Source organism: Maniola hyperantus, chromosome 21 (assembly GCF_902806685.2).
Source record: "Maniola hyperantus chromosome 21, iAphHyp1.2, whole genome shotgun sequence".
NCBI lineage: Eukaryota > Metazoa > Arthropoda > Insecta > Lepidoptera > Nymphalidae > Maniola > Maniola hyperantus.
This window is the reverse complement of record NC_048556.1, coordinates 1,780,851-1,798,886: the sequence shown is the minus strand read 5'-3', so window position 1 is coordinate 1,798,886 and position 18,036 is coordinate 1,780,851. Positions and strand designations below refer to the sequence as shown.

Genomic DNA, 18,036 nt, shown 5'->3' with positions numbered 1-18,036 from the left:
TGAAGTATACCCTTTTAAACAAAAAAAGAATTTTCAAAATCGGTCCAGGCGTTTTTGAGTAATCGGGGAACATACATAAAAAAAAAAAAAAAAAAAAAAAAAAAAAAAAAAAAAAAAAAAAAAAAAAAAAAAAAAAAAAAGATTCCGACGAATTGAGAACCTCCTCCTTTTTTTGAAGTCGGTTAAAAAGGAAAACCACGTTAATATACTTTAACATACATTTTAATCACTGTTTCTCATTTAATTAATTTTACAAGTCGGTCCAATGAACTCTCATATTCCAAGCGTCACCATAGAGTGTGGAGTCTATCCCAAAAACCATAGACTCTTAGCAAACGTGAGAGGGTTAGGGCGTATCCAGACTTTAACCGATTCACACTATCACCAATCCACCTAACAGTACATTAGATAGGTATGCATAATATGTTTAGGGTCGTACGGTCGTACGTAGTATTATGAAATTACTCTATTTTTATGTTAAAAAATTGATAAATATTTGTCGATTACGCCTCGTGACGTCATTAATCGCTTTTCGTACTATGACGTTAATAATTAATTATGTTAATTTTTTTTTTTTTTTTTACTTTTATGTTCTTTAATAATAAGTTCCAGCCCCATAAACCACCACTATGCAAAAAACCACATCATTTTATTACTACAGGCCAAAATCCTATTATGTATAAGTCCCGCAAATTGCTATTGCGCTGGAACCATGTCCCTTTACGTCATTTGACGTATACTCTTTAATAATAAGTTCCAGCCCCATAAACCACCACTATGCAAAAAACCACATCATTTTATTACTACAGGCCAAAATCCTATTATGTATAAGTCCCGCAAATTGCTATTGCACTGGAACCATGTCTCATTAACATTGAAATGACGTCATTTGACGTACACCTTAAAATATACCAGCAGCTCGAAACTTCAGTCTAGTGCTGACGTCACTAAAATAGCGGCCACACGCATTAGCGATTTGCGGGACTTGTACTTATTGTTTCAACAGTTAGAACAAAGTTCGATCTAAACCCATCTAAAAAAGCTGTTCTCCGGAATTCCCCGCGTGGCTGCGTATGGGGTGCTATGGGGTGGTGATATACCATGACGCGTGCCATATTGTGGGACGGTTGCGACAGATGTGCGCTCGTTTTTAATTGTATCTGTTTTATTAGGTGCCTTGTTTTGTTTTTGGTGTTTTTTGTATATCCAGGACTATTCATGGTCATTTTTAACTGACTTCAAAAAAAGGAGGAGGTTCTCAATTCGTCGGAATCTTTTTTTTTTTTTTTTAATGTATGTTCCCCGATTACTCAAAGACGCCTGGACCGATTTTGAAAATTCTTTTTTTGTTTGAAAGGGTATAGTTCAAAGTTGGTCCTATTTCAATTTGGTGAAGATCTGATGAACATCTTCGAAGATAGATACTGGAACTCCTCAACGGATAAGAGTAAATTGCTCGCGATCAGTGTAATAGCTTAGTAAACAGTAGATTTTTAACCAGTCATAGCATAATTCCATGGGGCCACTAAAAATTGTGAAATAATTTTTTTTTACAAAAAAAATAAAAACCGACTTCGTTACACAAACACTAAAAATTGAAAAATAATTTAATTTATTACCGAATATATTATGTATACAAGAGTTAATATAGTTCCATAATAATATTTTTTGGGGTCGGTGCCAATGAGGTGCCATTGTGGAGTCTCATAAAAATATGAAGTCTAGACGATTCGCGCAGCTAAAGCTAATTGGCACCGGCACCAAAAAGTATTATTATGGAACTATATTAACTCTTGTATACATAATATATTCGGTAGTAAATTAAATTATTTTTCAATTTTTAGTGTTTGTGTCTCGAAGTCGGTTTTTATTTTTTTTGTAAAAAAAATTTATGATGTAAATTGTTTATACGGAACAAATATTCATACTAATCCTATCCTAATAATATTATAATTAATGTGAAAGTGTGGAAGTTTGTTACTCAATCACGCAAAAACAGCTTAACGGATTTGGATGAAATTTGGAATAGAGATAGATTATACCCTGGATTAACACAGGCTACTTTTTATCCCGGAAACCTAATTCCACACGGACGAAGTCGCGGGCATCAGCTAGTAATTCAATAAAAATCATATTTTATTTATTTATCCACACTAATATTATAAATGCGAAAGTGTGTCCGTTTGTCTGTCTGTCTGTCTGCTAGCTTTTCACGGCCCAACAGTTTAACCGATTTTGATGAAATTTGGTATAGACTTAGCTTACATCCCGGGGACGGACATACTTTTATCCCGGAAAATTTAAATAGATTTTTTTAAAACCCTAAGTCCACGCGGACGAAGTCGCGAGCATAAGCTAGTTTTATAATATGAAGCATGAACAAGTAGATATAGGTACATCCCCGATTCTCTAGTCTCTCTCTAAACTAAATTTAGAGTATCTGCATCCTTTTCTTTTTACTAATGCTAAAAAAGGATCGGAACATGACTTTCACATTTAAAGACTCTAAATTTTAGTGCACAATACAAATTTAAACAGTAGGTTCGCGAGTGCGTGCTAAAACCACGGGTTTTACGATCTAAAAATTAAATTTAAAACTGTCACACTGTGTCTGTCCTTTTCATATTACATTAGTAAGAAGAGCATGCGAATACTCTAAAATTAGGTTGTGCTCAGAATTAGCCCCAACTTACCATATTTTAAGTCAAACTGCTACACATAACTTAGCATCAATACAAAAAGTTTTTTTTTTTTCAACAAAAAATATTATCATGAAATTCACAATAACTTACCTAAAATGACCAAAAAAGAGTTTTCATAGTAATTCTAGGTACCTAAGTAAAGTATGAAATAATTAGCGATCTAGTTGGCAGCACAAACAAGGCGTTCGTGATAGTAGAACATAAAGCCATAATACTTACCTACTCACAGTAAAAGCCTAAGTTAAGATTGTTAAAAAGGTGTATGGAAGGTGTATGGTCAGTGGCGTACAGCTCATAGATGCATAAACGCACTGCTTACCCTCATTATAATAAATCAATGCTTAATTTTCAGTATAACCTGCCGTAAAATAAGTTCATACCTAAATGCTTACCCTGGCTTGAACTCCTGTGCACGCCACTGTGTATGGTTAAGTTAAAGGTTAACTTTGATGGCTATTTATTTAACTAATAAGTACCAATTATTATTAAGTAGGTAATAAGTAGGTACTTAGCGACAAGTATTGAAAGCTGTGATAGCGTTCCGGTACGACAAATCGCTTGGCGGCACGGCTTTGCCAGTATATTGGCATGAGTTTAATAAAAAGCTTTCCAGGTTAACCCGCTTCCATCATAGACTGCATCATCACTTACCACCAGGTGAGATAGCAGTAAAGGGTTAACTTGTATCTGAATAATAATAAAAAACTTTGTAGGTCAGGTCTTTGACATTATTAGATACCTACCTATATGAAACCTCATATTTTTTTGAAGTCTAGTCGTTATGAAAGCTAAGAATGCACAGTGGTATGGTACCTAGTTGTTGGTGCATAACATAAAATAATAAATAATTTCATAAACAACGTCACATTGTAATCGCCAGCGAACTTGCATGTTTGTTTTCTACAAGCCGTCTACCGACGTTGTTTTAATTTCATACGATAACTTTTTTATACTTATAGATCTTTTTTTCTTTTACATGCTAATAAGTCCAAACAACTGGTTTAGTTTTATTATAACACATTATTAGTTGTGTTCGAAGACTTACTGTCTTCAAACACTGAAGAATTTTTAGCGTAGACTGTAGAGAAATCTCGAAGTTTCCCGCTGCCCAGCCAAGTTGGATTCGGTGACTAACCTCTTTTCGAATTTGAATCTACCTTTTACTCTTTTGAATCAAGGCAAACAACCTTGGAATATTTATTCCTATTATAACCTTAGAATATTCAACCTTAGATTAAAATATAGAATAACTAATCTAACTTAGATTAGTTATTCTATATAATCTCGGGTTCTAAATAATGCAGAGCTGGAAACTTTTTCGGGTGGTGCCACAATTTATTCCGGCGCTTCGTCTTGGCTTTAATGCTCAAGTGGAGGAAGTACCGGATAACCAACTAGTCAAAAGATGTGACGTGTGGCACAATTTGAGAAATAAAAGTTTATCTTTCTTCTGAATAAATACGTCTACTTACTTAATTATAGATTTTCCTCATTAAGTAGCTGTCCATCTAAGTTAACAACAATAATAATTTGTCCACCCGATTGAACATATTCACAAAAACCTCGTTTGCGTGCCAACTTACGAAGTAATCTGTCATTATAAATTTAATTGTCCATCAATGGAGCCAGCGACCGTGTCTTACCGCGAACAATTGTAAATATAATCGGTGATTGTTGTTTGTTTTTGTTGTTAATTATTCGAAGGCATGTAAATTGTGCTGTGAAAGCATTGGTTTGTCGAGCCTCCATGAACGAAATGTTTTACGGACAAAAACTTCCGTAAAAACAAAAAATTCTAATCTATTATCATCCGTACTAATATTATAAATGCATACCTAGTATCCGTTCGTCTATTATTATAGGTATTATTTTTCTTTTTTAGTGGTGTTAGTGTTTAAGCGCAATCTATGAAAATTTTATCGAACGTTGCCCTGAAACACTGCCAACTTGCGAAGTAATCTGTCAATAACTATAAATTGTACATCAATGGAGCCAGCGACCTTGTCATTAGAAAATTCGTCAATTTCATACCTAATAACCGCAACTTAAAAAATGTTATTTTGAAAATGCAAAGGCAGGTCTCCTGGAATCATGTTATAATGATTCAGTTGATGATATCTAATGAATTATACTTTAGTTTCCGTAAATAAGAAGCCAGAAGTATAGGAATTCAGTAAGCGTGGCACAATCCAATCGCATCATTAAACCTCGCGATGACTATCTCGCCTCCGGATAAAATCCTCAATCAATTGAGTAATTATTTCCAAAGATGTCACCTGATAACACAGAACAACTCGATGGACGGCAGGAAGCAGCAATTAAAAGGATTTTTCTCAATTAAGTGGTACGCCATCTTGGATTCGTATGTAAAGTAAAGTAAAGTAAAGTAAAAGTAAAATATGCTTTATTGTACACCAAAACCAAAACAATAGACATATAACAAAGATAGCATGTACAATAGCCGGCCTTATCGCTAAAATAGCGATCTCTTCCAGGTAACCTTAGGGTAGATGATATTATAAATATTAAAGAAAGCGGAAGGGGTGTACTAATTAAATAAAGTAAATAGACGTATGTATATATATATATATAAATAAAAATACAACAGTAAATAAGAGAGAATTAGACGACAGATAAGTGGAATAAAAATTAAAAATAAATAAATAAACACAAAAGTTAAAAAACAACATTAAATTAAAATTAATTTATTTTAGTTTCAATTTAATGTTGTTTTTTTAATCCTAATATTTTGTATGTAATGTAACTCGACGTTCATTCATCAGTTACATCCAAAAGTTATACATATTCTATAGAGCAAGAAATAATTTTCAAAAATTCTAGACGAGCGCAGCAGGGGTGGGTCAGTTAGTGTTAAAACAAAAGATAGATATTAGCACCTTTTATTTTTAAGCAATAAAAACTCCATAACACCATTCGAAAGATAACTTTCACTATTTCTGTACATTTTCAATATTCAATTCCCACTAAAAAGCAAAAAAAAATCACTCTTCGATAGTCGGTAATGACGATCATAATGTGTGATAAAGCCCACTGGGCTCGATTAGTGACGTACGGTCGGACATTATCGATAAATCGAGTCGATTGCCAGCTACCTTATCTTGATCACGCCGCGAAAATCTATAAATCCAACACATTCAACGAAAAGATACAGGTTTGTCTAAATGAAAATGAAAATCTCGATAAGCTGTTTAATTTATTGTCATTTTAGTATCTGTTCATCTAAAATGACATTTCAATTTAATGAAGCGAAGAGAAATAGGTTTCTAATTCTTTATTTTTTATTTTTTCGATGACACGTAGACTTTGATTGCGGCCTCACCTGGTGGTAACACACACTACTGGCACTAATGGCATAGCTACTGACACTGCCACGCCGCGCTGGCGCCACTCGGTTCTCATCTTGTAATGTGAGCGACTTGTAGGTACAGTTCTTAGGTTGCGTTGTCCTTGTCCAGCTCGAATATTTATTCCTTAAAAATACACTCTTCGATATTCGGTACTGATGATCATGTGTGATAAAACCCACTGAGCTCCATTAGTGACGTACGGACGGACATTATCGATAAATCGAGTCGATTGCCAGCTACGTTATCTTGATCACGCCGCGAAAATCTATAAATCCAACACATTCAACGAAAAGATACAGGTTTGTCTAAATGAAAATGAAAATCTCGATAAGCTGTTTAATTTATTGTCATTTTAGTATCTGTTCATCTAAAATGACATTTCAATTTAATGAAGCGAAGAGAAATAGGTTTCTAATTCTTTATTTTTTATTTTTTCGATGACACGTAGACTTTGATTGCGGCCTCACCTGGTGGTAACACACACTACTCGCACTAATGGCACAGCTACTGACACTGCCACGCCGCGCTGGCGCCACTCGGTTCTCATCTTGTAATGTGAGCGACTTGTACAGTTCTTACGTTCCGTTGTCCTTGTCCAGCTCAAATATTTATCCTTAAAAATACACTCTTCGATATTCGGTACTGATGATCATGTGTGATAAAACCCACTGAGCTCCATTAGTGACGTACGGACGGACATTATCGATAAATCGAGTCGATTGCCAGCTACCTTATTTTGATCACGCCGCGAAAATCTATAAATCCAACACATTCAACGAAAAGATACAGGTTTGTATAAATGAAAATGAAAATCTCGATAAGCTGTTTAATTTATTGCTATTTTAGTATCTGTTTATCGGAAATAACATAGAAAATAATATCTAACTTAGTAGCATAGTTTTGTCAAAAATTACATGTCCCTTTTTGACAATTAACAACGTCGCTGAGTACCCACATATGGACAGATTACGGATATAGTCCGTACAAAATGGGAACTCACTCGCCATTTTAACTCGTGTCAACTGTCATGTCAAAAGTACGATTTTAGCCCTTATTTTAGATTGGTTATAATTATAGTTGGTTATAGTTATATTATAATCACAAGTTACGACTGCGCTTTGGAAGGCGTCGTATCTAATATTATTACTTTTCGATTTAATCATCATCATCATCAACCGCTAGACGTCCACTGCTGGACATGGGCCTATGTAGGGACTTCCACACGGTCTTGGGCCGCCTGAATCCAGCGGCTCCCTGCGACTCATCTGATGTCGTCCGTCCACCTAATGAGGGTATTCCAGCGCTGCGCTTTCCGGTGCGAGGTCGCCATTCCAGCACCTTGGGACCCCAACGCCTATCGGTTTTACAAACTATGTGCCCTGCCCATTGCCACTTCAGCTTTGCAACCCGTTGAGCTATATCGGTTACTCGTGTTGGTTCGATGAAAATAAATTAATATACATACCTACCTACTTTTTTATTTCTACTTTATGCTTTATTATTGTTAAAAAAACAACTGCTTTCATTTTCTTATCTATTCGTAGATATGCATAAATAAAGTCAACAATAAAAAATATTTAATATTCAACACAACTTTGTATTAAAGAGACTTTTTTTCATTTACATTCATATTACATGTGTAAATATACAACAATACAAGCAACGACAAATCTGACATATTTATTCGTATCGCATGATAAATAACGATATTTATTTGAATTAATTATACGCATTTCTTCATTAATACTTTATGTATTAAAAGTTCTTGGAGTATAATTAACATGAATAATGAACTTTTTCCTACTCATTAAGATTACATTTTATAAATACAACAATAATTATGTGTAAAATATGTACAACGATTAATTTGTCTATGCAAAAACTACTGAACCGATTTAGACGGGACTTTCACATGGAGCAAAAACTAACTGACTGACATAATATTATTACATATAATTAGAACGGACAGACAAACTGCTGCGTTGAGTTTTAGATTTTTCAAAACATACCTATTATTATGTAGACTCCTAAACGGAAGAACGCAGAAATTTTAAGTACATTTATTTAAGCCAAAGCTTAAGCAAGTCTTAGTTCATGATCGTCTTCATTAATCCATGGCCAGCTCACTAATGAGCACGGGTCTCTTCTCCGAATGAAGCCATATGAAAATTTGGCCATAGTCCACCACGCTGGCCACATGCGGATTGGCAGACTTTACATAACTTTGCCAATAGTATGGAGAACTCTCAGGCATGCAGGTTTCCTCACGATATTTTCCTTAACCATTAAAGATATTATTTAAGCTTAAATTGCTCATAAGTCCAAAAAGTCAGAGGTATTAAACTCCTGACCATAGGCTATGTGGTAAGCCTTAATTAAAAGGACATGAATGAATCTCTATATATGTATAAAAATGAATCGCTAAATATGTTGCTGATCGCAAATCTCGAGAACAGCTGAACCGATTTCGCTAAATCTTTTTTCATATTTCTTGAAGTACGGGGATGGTTCTTACGGAGAAAAAATTTAAAAAATTTGAATCGACTGTTAGGCGGTACGAATTTCGCCGGGGCAGCTAGTTAATTATAAATATCTCATCACTACTTATCCATACAATCAGTACCCTTATTATAAATGCGAAAGTGTGTTTGTTTGTTGGTTTATTGGTTTGTGGGTTTGTCCTTCAATCACGTCGCAACGGTACGATTGACGTAATTTGTGCATGGGTAATAGATAAAGACCTGGAGAGTGACATAGGCTACTTTTTATCCCGAAAAATCAAAGAGTTCTCACGAGATTTTTAAAATACCTAATTCCACGCGGACACGGGTCTAATAATATAATTAATTATAACTATTGTTATCGATAAACAGTTATAGGACATCCCTAGTGCCAGATGGCGTATTTCACGTTGGCAGTAATTGGCCGTGCTTGTGTGTTTGGTTTCGAATATCGAAATTACGCTGATTGCTGTGCCGAAACAATTGACAGTTTCATTTTTTTATTATTATACTGTCACTGTTGTTTTCAAGGCCTTATACAGACTGACTAGCTGATGCCTGTCTGGCTGTCAGCGGGCTTATATCTCGTGAACTGTAAGAGGTTGAAGAGAGTTGAAATTTTCACAGGATTTGTATTTCTATTGCCAGTTTAAGAACAAATAATAAAAAAATCAGAATGGCGGCCATGAAAATAACACAAATTGAAATATGTTGTCTTGTACGACGGGAAAGAACCCTTCGTGTGCAAGTCTGACTCGCACTTGGTTAATTTTTAACCGTCAATTTTTGGTTGTGTCACAAATGAAAAACTGAAATGTGTTAATGAAAAAATAATTAGTATTTTCAATATTCAAAGTAAGATAACTATACCAAGTGGAGTATTATATGAAAGGGCTGTACTTCTAGGTATATTCCAAAACAGATTTTTATTTATTTTTATAGTTTTGATTTATCGCGCAAAATGTCGAAAAAATACCCGAATACGGAACCCTCGGTGCGCGGTATCACTTGCACTTAGCCGGTTTTTTCCCTTCAATTGCATATCCAACTCCCACTCTTGGTCACAAGCAATTATTTGCTATATTTTTTTACCTACCTACACATTTTGAGATGATTTAGATTTTAGACGATTATGATCTTTATTTCGATGTTCATAAAGTACTTATTCGCTTCGAAAGACAAATCACCCCTTACAGCTTCCCTAAACCAATTACTGCTGTGATTTGTCGTCATAACCCCGCCTTTTTAGTTACAGAGCCTATAATCACAATAGGTACCTATCATCACTTACCTACTTGGCGAATGACAGACCTACTATTCGAGGGGTCCGGGATTCGATTCCGGGCACGTACCTCTAACTTTTTAAAAACTTCCTTAAATATAATGGAGTTATGTGTATTTTAAGAAATGGAAGGAGTACTTAGGTATCACTTGCTTTAACAGTAAAGAAAAACATCGTAAGGAAACCTGCATGCCTGACATTTCTCTGCATTCAGGTTACCATTACCGTATAACCATTAGTAAGGGTACGCTTTCCAATGCGAGGTCACATTCCAACAATTTGGGACCCCAGTGTTAAAAAAATTACAAATAGCAAGCAAACGAGCAGGAACATTTGCAGCACCAGAGGAACTGCTGATGCGTTGCCGGTCTTTAAGAAATTTGTTGGTCCGCCCCTCGAATGTCCATGTTGTAATCTACCCCCCGATTGTGTAAGAATAACCATTTCATGGCTATCGCAATCGTCAAGAAATTCTGCCCTTTGATTGGTTGATACGCTGTTTACATTTTTTCACAGCCAATCAAAGGGCAGAATTTCCTGACAATTGCGATAGCCATGAAATGGTTATTCTTACACAATTGGGGGGCTAGTCGGAACTCCGCTGACGAGTGCTTTTTCATCATCGCCAACCGATAGACGTCCACTGCTGGACACAAGTCTCTTGTAGGGACTTCCCCACGCCGTGGTCTTGCGCCGCTTGTCTGAATCCAGTGGCTCCCTGCGATTTGCCTGATGTCATCCGTAAACCTTTTTGGAGGTCTTCCAACGCTGCGCTTTCCGGTGCGAGGTCGCCATTCAAGCACCCTGGGATCCCAACGCCTCTCGGTTCTTCGAACTATGTTCCCTGCCCATTGCCATTTCAGCTTCGCCACCCGCTGAGCTATGTAATTTTTTTTAGATTATTCATTATGGGCGCACGCTTGACCAGGATCACACCTAATGTGAAGTGATGATGTAGCCTAAGATGGGACGGGACGCATTTGCCTAGAAGGTGACTGTTCACTCTTGTTTTAAAGATACCCGGATTATAATTGGCAGGAAACACTGATCTCGGAAGAGTATTCCAGACCCTCGCCATGCCTGTAAGGAATGATGACGCAAAGCGTTTCGTACGCGTAGATAAAATGTTGACGACATAGGGGTGGAAACTTGCCCGTCGTCTTGCGGTACGCTGGTAGAAAGCTGAGGGGGGATAAGTTACTTTGGTTCTCCTACGGATCTCCTCATTTCTGATTTGGTCACTAAGCATAGCTCTCTGCATCGCCCGCTGAGTGACTCTGATCTTGCTTATGAGGCCCATATAGCAGGCAGAGTACAATCTACTACTATCGCGCTACGCTTGTAGGCTGAACTTGAAATAGGGCTGGCGCGTTTTAACTATTTGTTCATGAACACGTTTTAATTTTTTGTGTGATATAACCACAAGGAGACGGTCCATTTTGGGTGTATTCATTGTACCTTATACCTATTATATCTTATGTGCCCATAGTTAGCGGTATCTCTTCAGGCTTTGCTAATAGTGCATCGTTTGTTCTGTTCCAGTGGTCATGCACAAGGAGAAAGAAGAGCTGCACGCGCACCGGCGCGACCACGCGCACTACGACCACATCATGCCGGACGGCGAGATGTTCCTACAGGTACAGTAGATTCAGTATTAACTGGCGCGTTTCCACTTGAACGTACACAATAGGGGTAATAAACCAAACACTCATAGAGTCCATTCATTTTTAAAGAACTTGGAAGATAATATTGGGAAAGTATCAAAGCCGTTTGAAACGCCGCACGTATTTTGCAAGTGTTTACAAATAATTCACCCGCCACGACTTAATCCTTAATGTTATTGCTAAAGACGGTTGCATGTGGAAACGCGCCAGGTAATATTGAATGCACTATAACACTTGTTGTGATCTTTAAATATATAAAAGGAAAAGGTGACTGACTGACTGACTGATTGACTGAATGACTGACTGACTGACTGATCTATCAACGCACAGCTCAAACTACTGGACGAATCGGGCTGAAATTTAGCATGCAGATAGATATTATGACGTAGGCATCCGCTATTTTTGAAAATTCAACCCCTAAGGGTTTGAAATAGGGGTTCGAAGTTTGTGTAGTCCACGCGGACGAAATTGCGAGCATAAGCTAGTAATTAATATGTTTGGTACAAAGTGCACCAAAAGACGCAGCGTTGGAAGACCGCCCACTAGGTGGACGGACGATATCAGACGAGTCGCAGGGAGCCGCTGGATTCAGGCGGCGCAAGACCGTGGCGTGTGAAAGTCCCTACAAGAGACCTATGTCCAGCTGTGGACGTCTATCGGTTGATGATGATGATGATGATTTTATCCAATTTTCATTGTGATGATTCCAGGCACTCAACGGTTTCCTGATGATCCTCACGTGTGAAGGAGAAGTGTTCTTCGCCACGCACAGCATCGAGAGCTACCTGGGCTTCCACCAGGTTAGTCAGAGTAATCCATTCCTCTTCTTCAGCTACGCTTACATGGGCATTTGAAATTCCGCAATTCCTGGCAATAGGATCTTTTACTACAGTAATAAAAGGATGTGATTTTTTGTATAGTGGTAGTTTATGGGGCTAGAATTAATTATTAACGTCACGGAAAGTTTTTTTTAATAATCAATTTTTAAACATTAAAAAATTTCTCAGCATAAATTACTCTATTTCCGTACAGCGTGACGTTAATAATTAATTATTATCAGTTAATTATAATAGTTGATCATGATGATGATGATGAAGCCGTTGATTGGTCTATTATTATGAAAAGACTAGATGACCCGCCCCGGCTTCGCTCGGGTGAAATTTAGAAAATCGAGATGGGGGTTGAATTTCGAAAAATCCTTTCTAAGTGGATACCTACTTTTTACAAAGAACACACCCTCAAAATTATATGTCTGTAGGACCAGCGGTTTAGGCTGTGCGTTGTTATATAAGTCAGTCAGTCAGTCAGGACTTTGAATTTGATATATTAGTAGCTTATGCTCGCGACTTTGTCCGCGTGGACTACACAAATTTCAAACCCCTATTTCACCCCCTTAGGTTTTGAATTTTTAAAAATCCTTTCTTAGCGGATGCCTACGTCATAACAGCTCTATCTGCATGCCAAATCCGTCCAATAGCTTGAGCTGTCCGTTGATAGATCAGTCAGTCAGTCAGTCAGTCAGTCACCTTTTCCTTTTGTATACAGATAACATTACAAAAAATACAATGTACTTAACAGTTACAACACCGATATAGCCCCCCCCCCCCCCCCCCCACAAGCCCTTACTACCTTCACAAGTGCATATATCACCACTTTTTATCGCATTTCCCTAATTAATTGCGACCATTAAGAAAAAAACTGACCTAATTTCACATATAAACGCGAGACCACCATAGAAAAGCTATAATATTAATCATAGCAAATATATGATACGGTAGTGGTCGAATTTTCGTCCGGGTGACTCCATAAAAATATAATTACTGCGATAAATGGCTTTAAAAAGGCCTTTAGGTACTTTAGGTTTTTATTAGGGGGTCCGCTTTTATTCATAGTTCGAGTTAATTAAGTTTATGAGTTTATTATAACTTAGTGCCAGTTTTGGCCAACACATTTTAAGGGTTCCGTACCTCAAAAGGAAAAACGGAACCCTTATAGAATAATTTCGTTGTCTGTCAAGAAACATTGGAGGGTACTTCCCGTTGACCTAGAATCATGAAATTTGGCAGGTAGGTAGGTCTTATAGCACACGTAAGGGGAAAAATCCGAAAACCGGGAATTTGTCGTTAGATAGGTACACCCATAGAGCAGAAACAAAGAGGAGTTGGCCTAAGCAACTGTGCACTGTGATTTTCAACTAGGTCCTGACGTCATCACTGTGGGCGGGGCCTTAGTTAGTATGCTGTCTGCGTTCGTCAGGTTCACATATATTGAGACTCGTATTATCGGTGTGTTTTCGCGTTTTTAAGAACAAAAGGATGAAGTGTTGTGTTTTATCGTGTCAAAGTTATTCAGACAGACGTTCTGATGCTATGAATGGTATCACATTTCATTTGTAAGTAATTTTATACGTAATTTCTACACTTATTGACATCTAGTGTGAGATAGCTGAACTATGTAGTGACATCAATATATCGATGTTAGGTCGCTAAGCGAGTAGTTTTGCTACTAACCCGCAGATGGAAAATTGAGAAGTGGGCGGCGTTCCACAACCCCTCACCCCGCAAAATGTCACTCGATATTTCATAGGGAAATCTTAATACAACATCTCCTCTTTGTTTCTGCTCTATGGGTACACCACAAAAAAAAAATTAAAATGTGTACATGAACAAAATATAAAGTCTGTTCACTAACTTAGTGTCGCTACACCCGCAGGCGCATTTTATTATTTATTTTTCACTGTGTTTGTTAAATACTTAAATGTTTTCTATTCTAAGAATAAAATAGAATACCTAGGTACTTACTATATTATTCTTATGTGTATTGTAATAAATAAAAATAAATAATAAACACTAGTTGGGTATCGACCAGTGGCGTGCAGCTCATAGAGGCATAAACGCACTGCTTACCCTTTAACCTGCCGTAAAATAAGTTCATACCTAAATGCATACCCTGGCTGAACTCCTGTGTACGCCACTGGTATCGACACTATGTTAGCGAACAGACTTTAATTAGTATTTTCCTCTTTCAAAGTAAATATTACTATACCAAGTGGGGTATCATATAAAAGGGCTTTACCTGTACATTCTAAAACAGATTGTAGCTAGCTATATTAGCCGTAGACATCCGCTAAGAAAGGATTTTTGAAAATTCGAGCCCTGAGGGAGTAAAATAGGGGGTTGGTAGTTTGTGTAGCCGCGCGTGAAGTCGTGGGCATAAGCTAGTGCATTAATAAAATAGGATTTGGTGTTTCCGACCCTTTTAAACTGTGGGGTATGTCGTGTTGCTTATCAGAAGTAAGCAATGTAAAGAACACTAAAAAGGATAATAAACGAAGATATTTTTATTAATTTAATAGTTTTCGCGACGTAATTATGAACCCATAAAGTAATAAAAGCCACTGCGGGCTCATAGACTAATTAATGTGTACAAAAAAGACTACAAAAACTAAAATATAGGTAGGTGCCTATATCTACTCTTTGCTTTCAATACGCAACTCATACTTATTATTACTAACTGATGCCCCTTTACCCTCAACTAGCGTTAAATAAAAAATATAAGATTAGTGATTAGTCAAATTAACTACTTACATAAATTTTGTACTTATGATAGAATATTAGAAATAGTGCTTTAAATGTAAAAAAATAATATGTTTACAAGTGATAACCGGTGTACTAAGGTTAGCATAACTAATTTTTATCCTATTGTTGGTGTATTTATGGTGTAAATAGAACGGTAAAATATGAAGCTGGTAAGTTTGAAAGGGGCGTCTTAGCCTGCCAAACTATGTTTAATTATATTTTTATGTGTTTATCCTAGGTTAATAGGACATAAACTATGTATATATTTTTGTTTATTTATTAATAAAGACATTTTTCAAACAAACAAAACAAAAACTAACTGATGCCCGCGACTTTGTAGGTTTCTAAAATCCCATGGGAACTGTTTGATTTTCCGGAATAAAAATATATCACTCTCCAGGTCTTTGAATATAGTGACTATAGTGTGGGTGTTTGGGATATGATGCATAAAATCACGTCAATCCGTTGCTCTGTTGCAACGTAATTGAAGGACAAACCAACAAACAAACACACTTTCGCATTTATAATAAGGCTAACGTGGACTAAACACGTGAGTAAAGCCGGGTGTAAGATATGTATAATGGAAATCAGTCACGATAGTTTAAACGCTGAAAACAATACATATAGTGTGGCTAATTCCGTTGTACACAATCTCTAAACTAAACTAAAATGACACGTCTAAATCTTTTGCTATCCCTTTCATAATATTACTTGCGGAAAAGGATGGCAATAGGTTTAGACCTGAACTTAGACAAGAGAATCAGCTCCAGTATCTCTACCTGAAGGCTTTTAATTAATACAATGCCTCTAAGTTCTGCTTCGACGAACGATTACAATAATAGCATAATATCCCAATCCACTTTAGGGAGAAAGCCGTCAGTACAATTATTCGTAACAGTTTATACCTACCTTTTGGCATATCTACCCAATGATCTTACTCTATAGCAGGGTGGTCGATAGGGGGGCTTATTCGTAGTGCACTCCAGACAAACGTAGTTTGGCTCTCATTTGACTGCTTACCAATCAAACTCAATGAAACAAGATGTACAAAATTTGCCCCGGGTGCCTATCACAAACTTAATGCCACGACTGCGAAATAACATGCGACTTTTATATTTACTATTAAATGGCACATATATCATCAATGTATATTTATTAAATGGCACATAAATATTATCATCTCTGTATACTCTGTGGCACGCCTCCATACAATTTTTGTCCATCTCCTTTTGTCGATAGAATTATTTTGGAGTTATTTTTACGGAAATCTGGCAAACTACTGACATTAACTACTTAATAATTTTAAGCTTATTCCGTGGTTTAACGACATATTCTAATGTAGATTAGTAAAGAGGTAGGTCCGTCGTGGCCACGACCCATGCAATTGGGTTGAAAAATGAAATATCGACACATAAAAACATCAAATAAATCGTGCTATTTACCCATTATCTACATTAAAATATATACTGACATTAATTTCTATAAGGTGTCTTTTTTTTAATAGAGTTAGCGAGCAAACGAGCAGGCAGGTCACCTGATGTTAAGTGATTACCGCCGCCCATGAACATTTGCAGCACTTTGAATTGAAATTTGAATTTATTGGTCCGCCCCTTGAATAACCACATGTTGTAATCTAAAGGGAACACCGCTGAAAGGAGTTGATTCCACAGTTTGCATGTGCGTGGAAAAAAGGATCTGGCACAGCGGACGGTCGAAGTGCACCAGACACCCATGTGGTGATGGTGAAATTCCTTCCTTAAATTACATCGACTTAGATTGTTTAACATTCAGAACCAAAATAAGTCTGTATGTGGAGAGCGACGGAGAGACCGCCCTTAAAACCGAATCGATTTGGAAATCATTAAATCGGCCGGTACTAAGTCGTGACGCCGCCACGTGCCATAAAATGGGGGTATTGATTTAAATAAACATTATTGCAAGCATTCTGGTATATAATAGGTAGGTACGTTTGTATTGGGAGGGAAAGTTTCGCTTCAAAGCCATCGATATAAACGACAAGATATGGTCAGACGAACAAAATTTTTCACGGTTTTGGAACCAAATAAATTAGCGCCACCTCTTAGATATTAATTAACGAACCGTTCGAAATCCAGACGTCACTGAGATTGCATTGGTGCAAAAGCACCACTGAGTCGGTGCCATTTTGTTTGTTCAATAGCCCTGTCCATACGAAGTAATGTATAAGTCAATGTTCAAAGCAGAATCCAAAGATATTTTACTTGTCAAATGTCTTTGGTACAATCATCTTTTTCATGTGATATTGTGTTATCATTAAGTGCCATTAATATCAGCGATTTCTCCTCAGACTTCCGTGCTCGGGTATTTTTTCGTCATTTTGCATGATAATACAAAAACTATTATGCATAAAATCCGAGCATGTTAATGATTATGATTATGATGATTAAAAATAAATAAAAATCTGTTTTAGACCGTGCAGGACGTAGGCAAAGCCCTTTTATATGCTACCCCACTTGGTATAGTTATCTTACTTTGAAAATTGAAAATGCATTTTAATTTTTTGTGATGTAACCACAAAACGGTTATCGGATTTATTCCTTTACTTGTGGTATAAGGCCTACCTACCTACCAAATTTCATGATTCTAACTTAAAAAATCATAACTAAATTGAAAGAACCAAAACATTAAAACCGAAATGCCCTCAGGCCAATAAAAGCTTGATTTAAAAATTACAATAACGCACACCCCTCCGTATATTTGGGAACAAGGGAACACGGGCTGGTAGATTAACTCCGCCGTCTCACCAGGTGGCTGGCCATCGATCCACTTCCCATTGCCCGGCTAATGGGGCACATGGTCTCCCTTAACGTTCCAGGTGGAATAATTTAATTATTATACATTAAAGGTCACATTAAAGTGGAGTTAGTTTTGTAAAAAATATCCGTAGATGATCGGGCAAATT

General features: G+C 36.8%; 1 protein-coding gene across 2 annotated transcripts in view; it reads left to right on the top strand.

Moving 5' to 3' along the window:
* Positions 1-18,036, top strand: part of ss (spineless) — a 151,439-nt gene that overhangs the window by 122,747 nt on the left and 10,656 nt on the right. For both annotated transcript variants that reach the window (XM_034980129.2, XM_069505908.1), the window contains 2 exons: positions 11,396-11,490; positions 12,228-12,317. In XM_034980129.2, coding sequence (XP_034836020.2) covers positions 11,401-11,490; positions 12,228-12,317 — 180 coding nt within the window. In that variant the 5' untranslated portion in view covers positions 11,396-11,400. The remainder of the gene's footprint in view (positions 1-11,395; positions 11,491-12,227; positions 12,318-18,036) is intronic.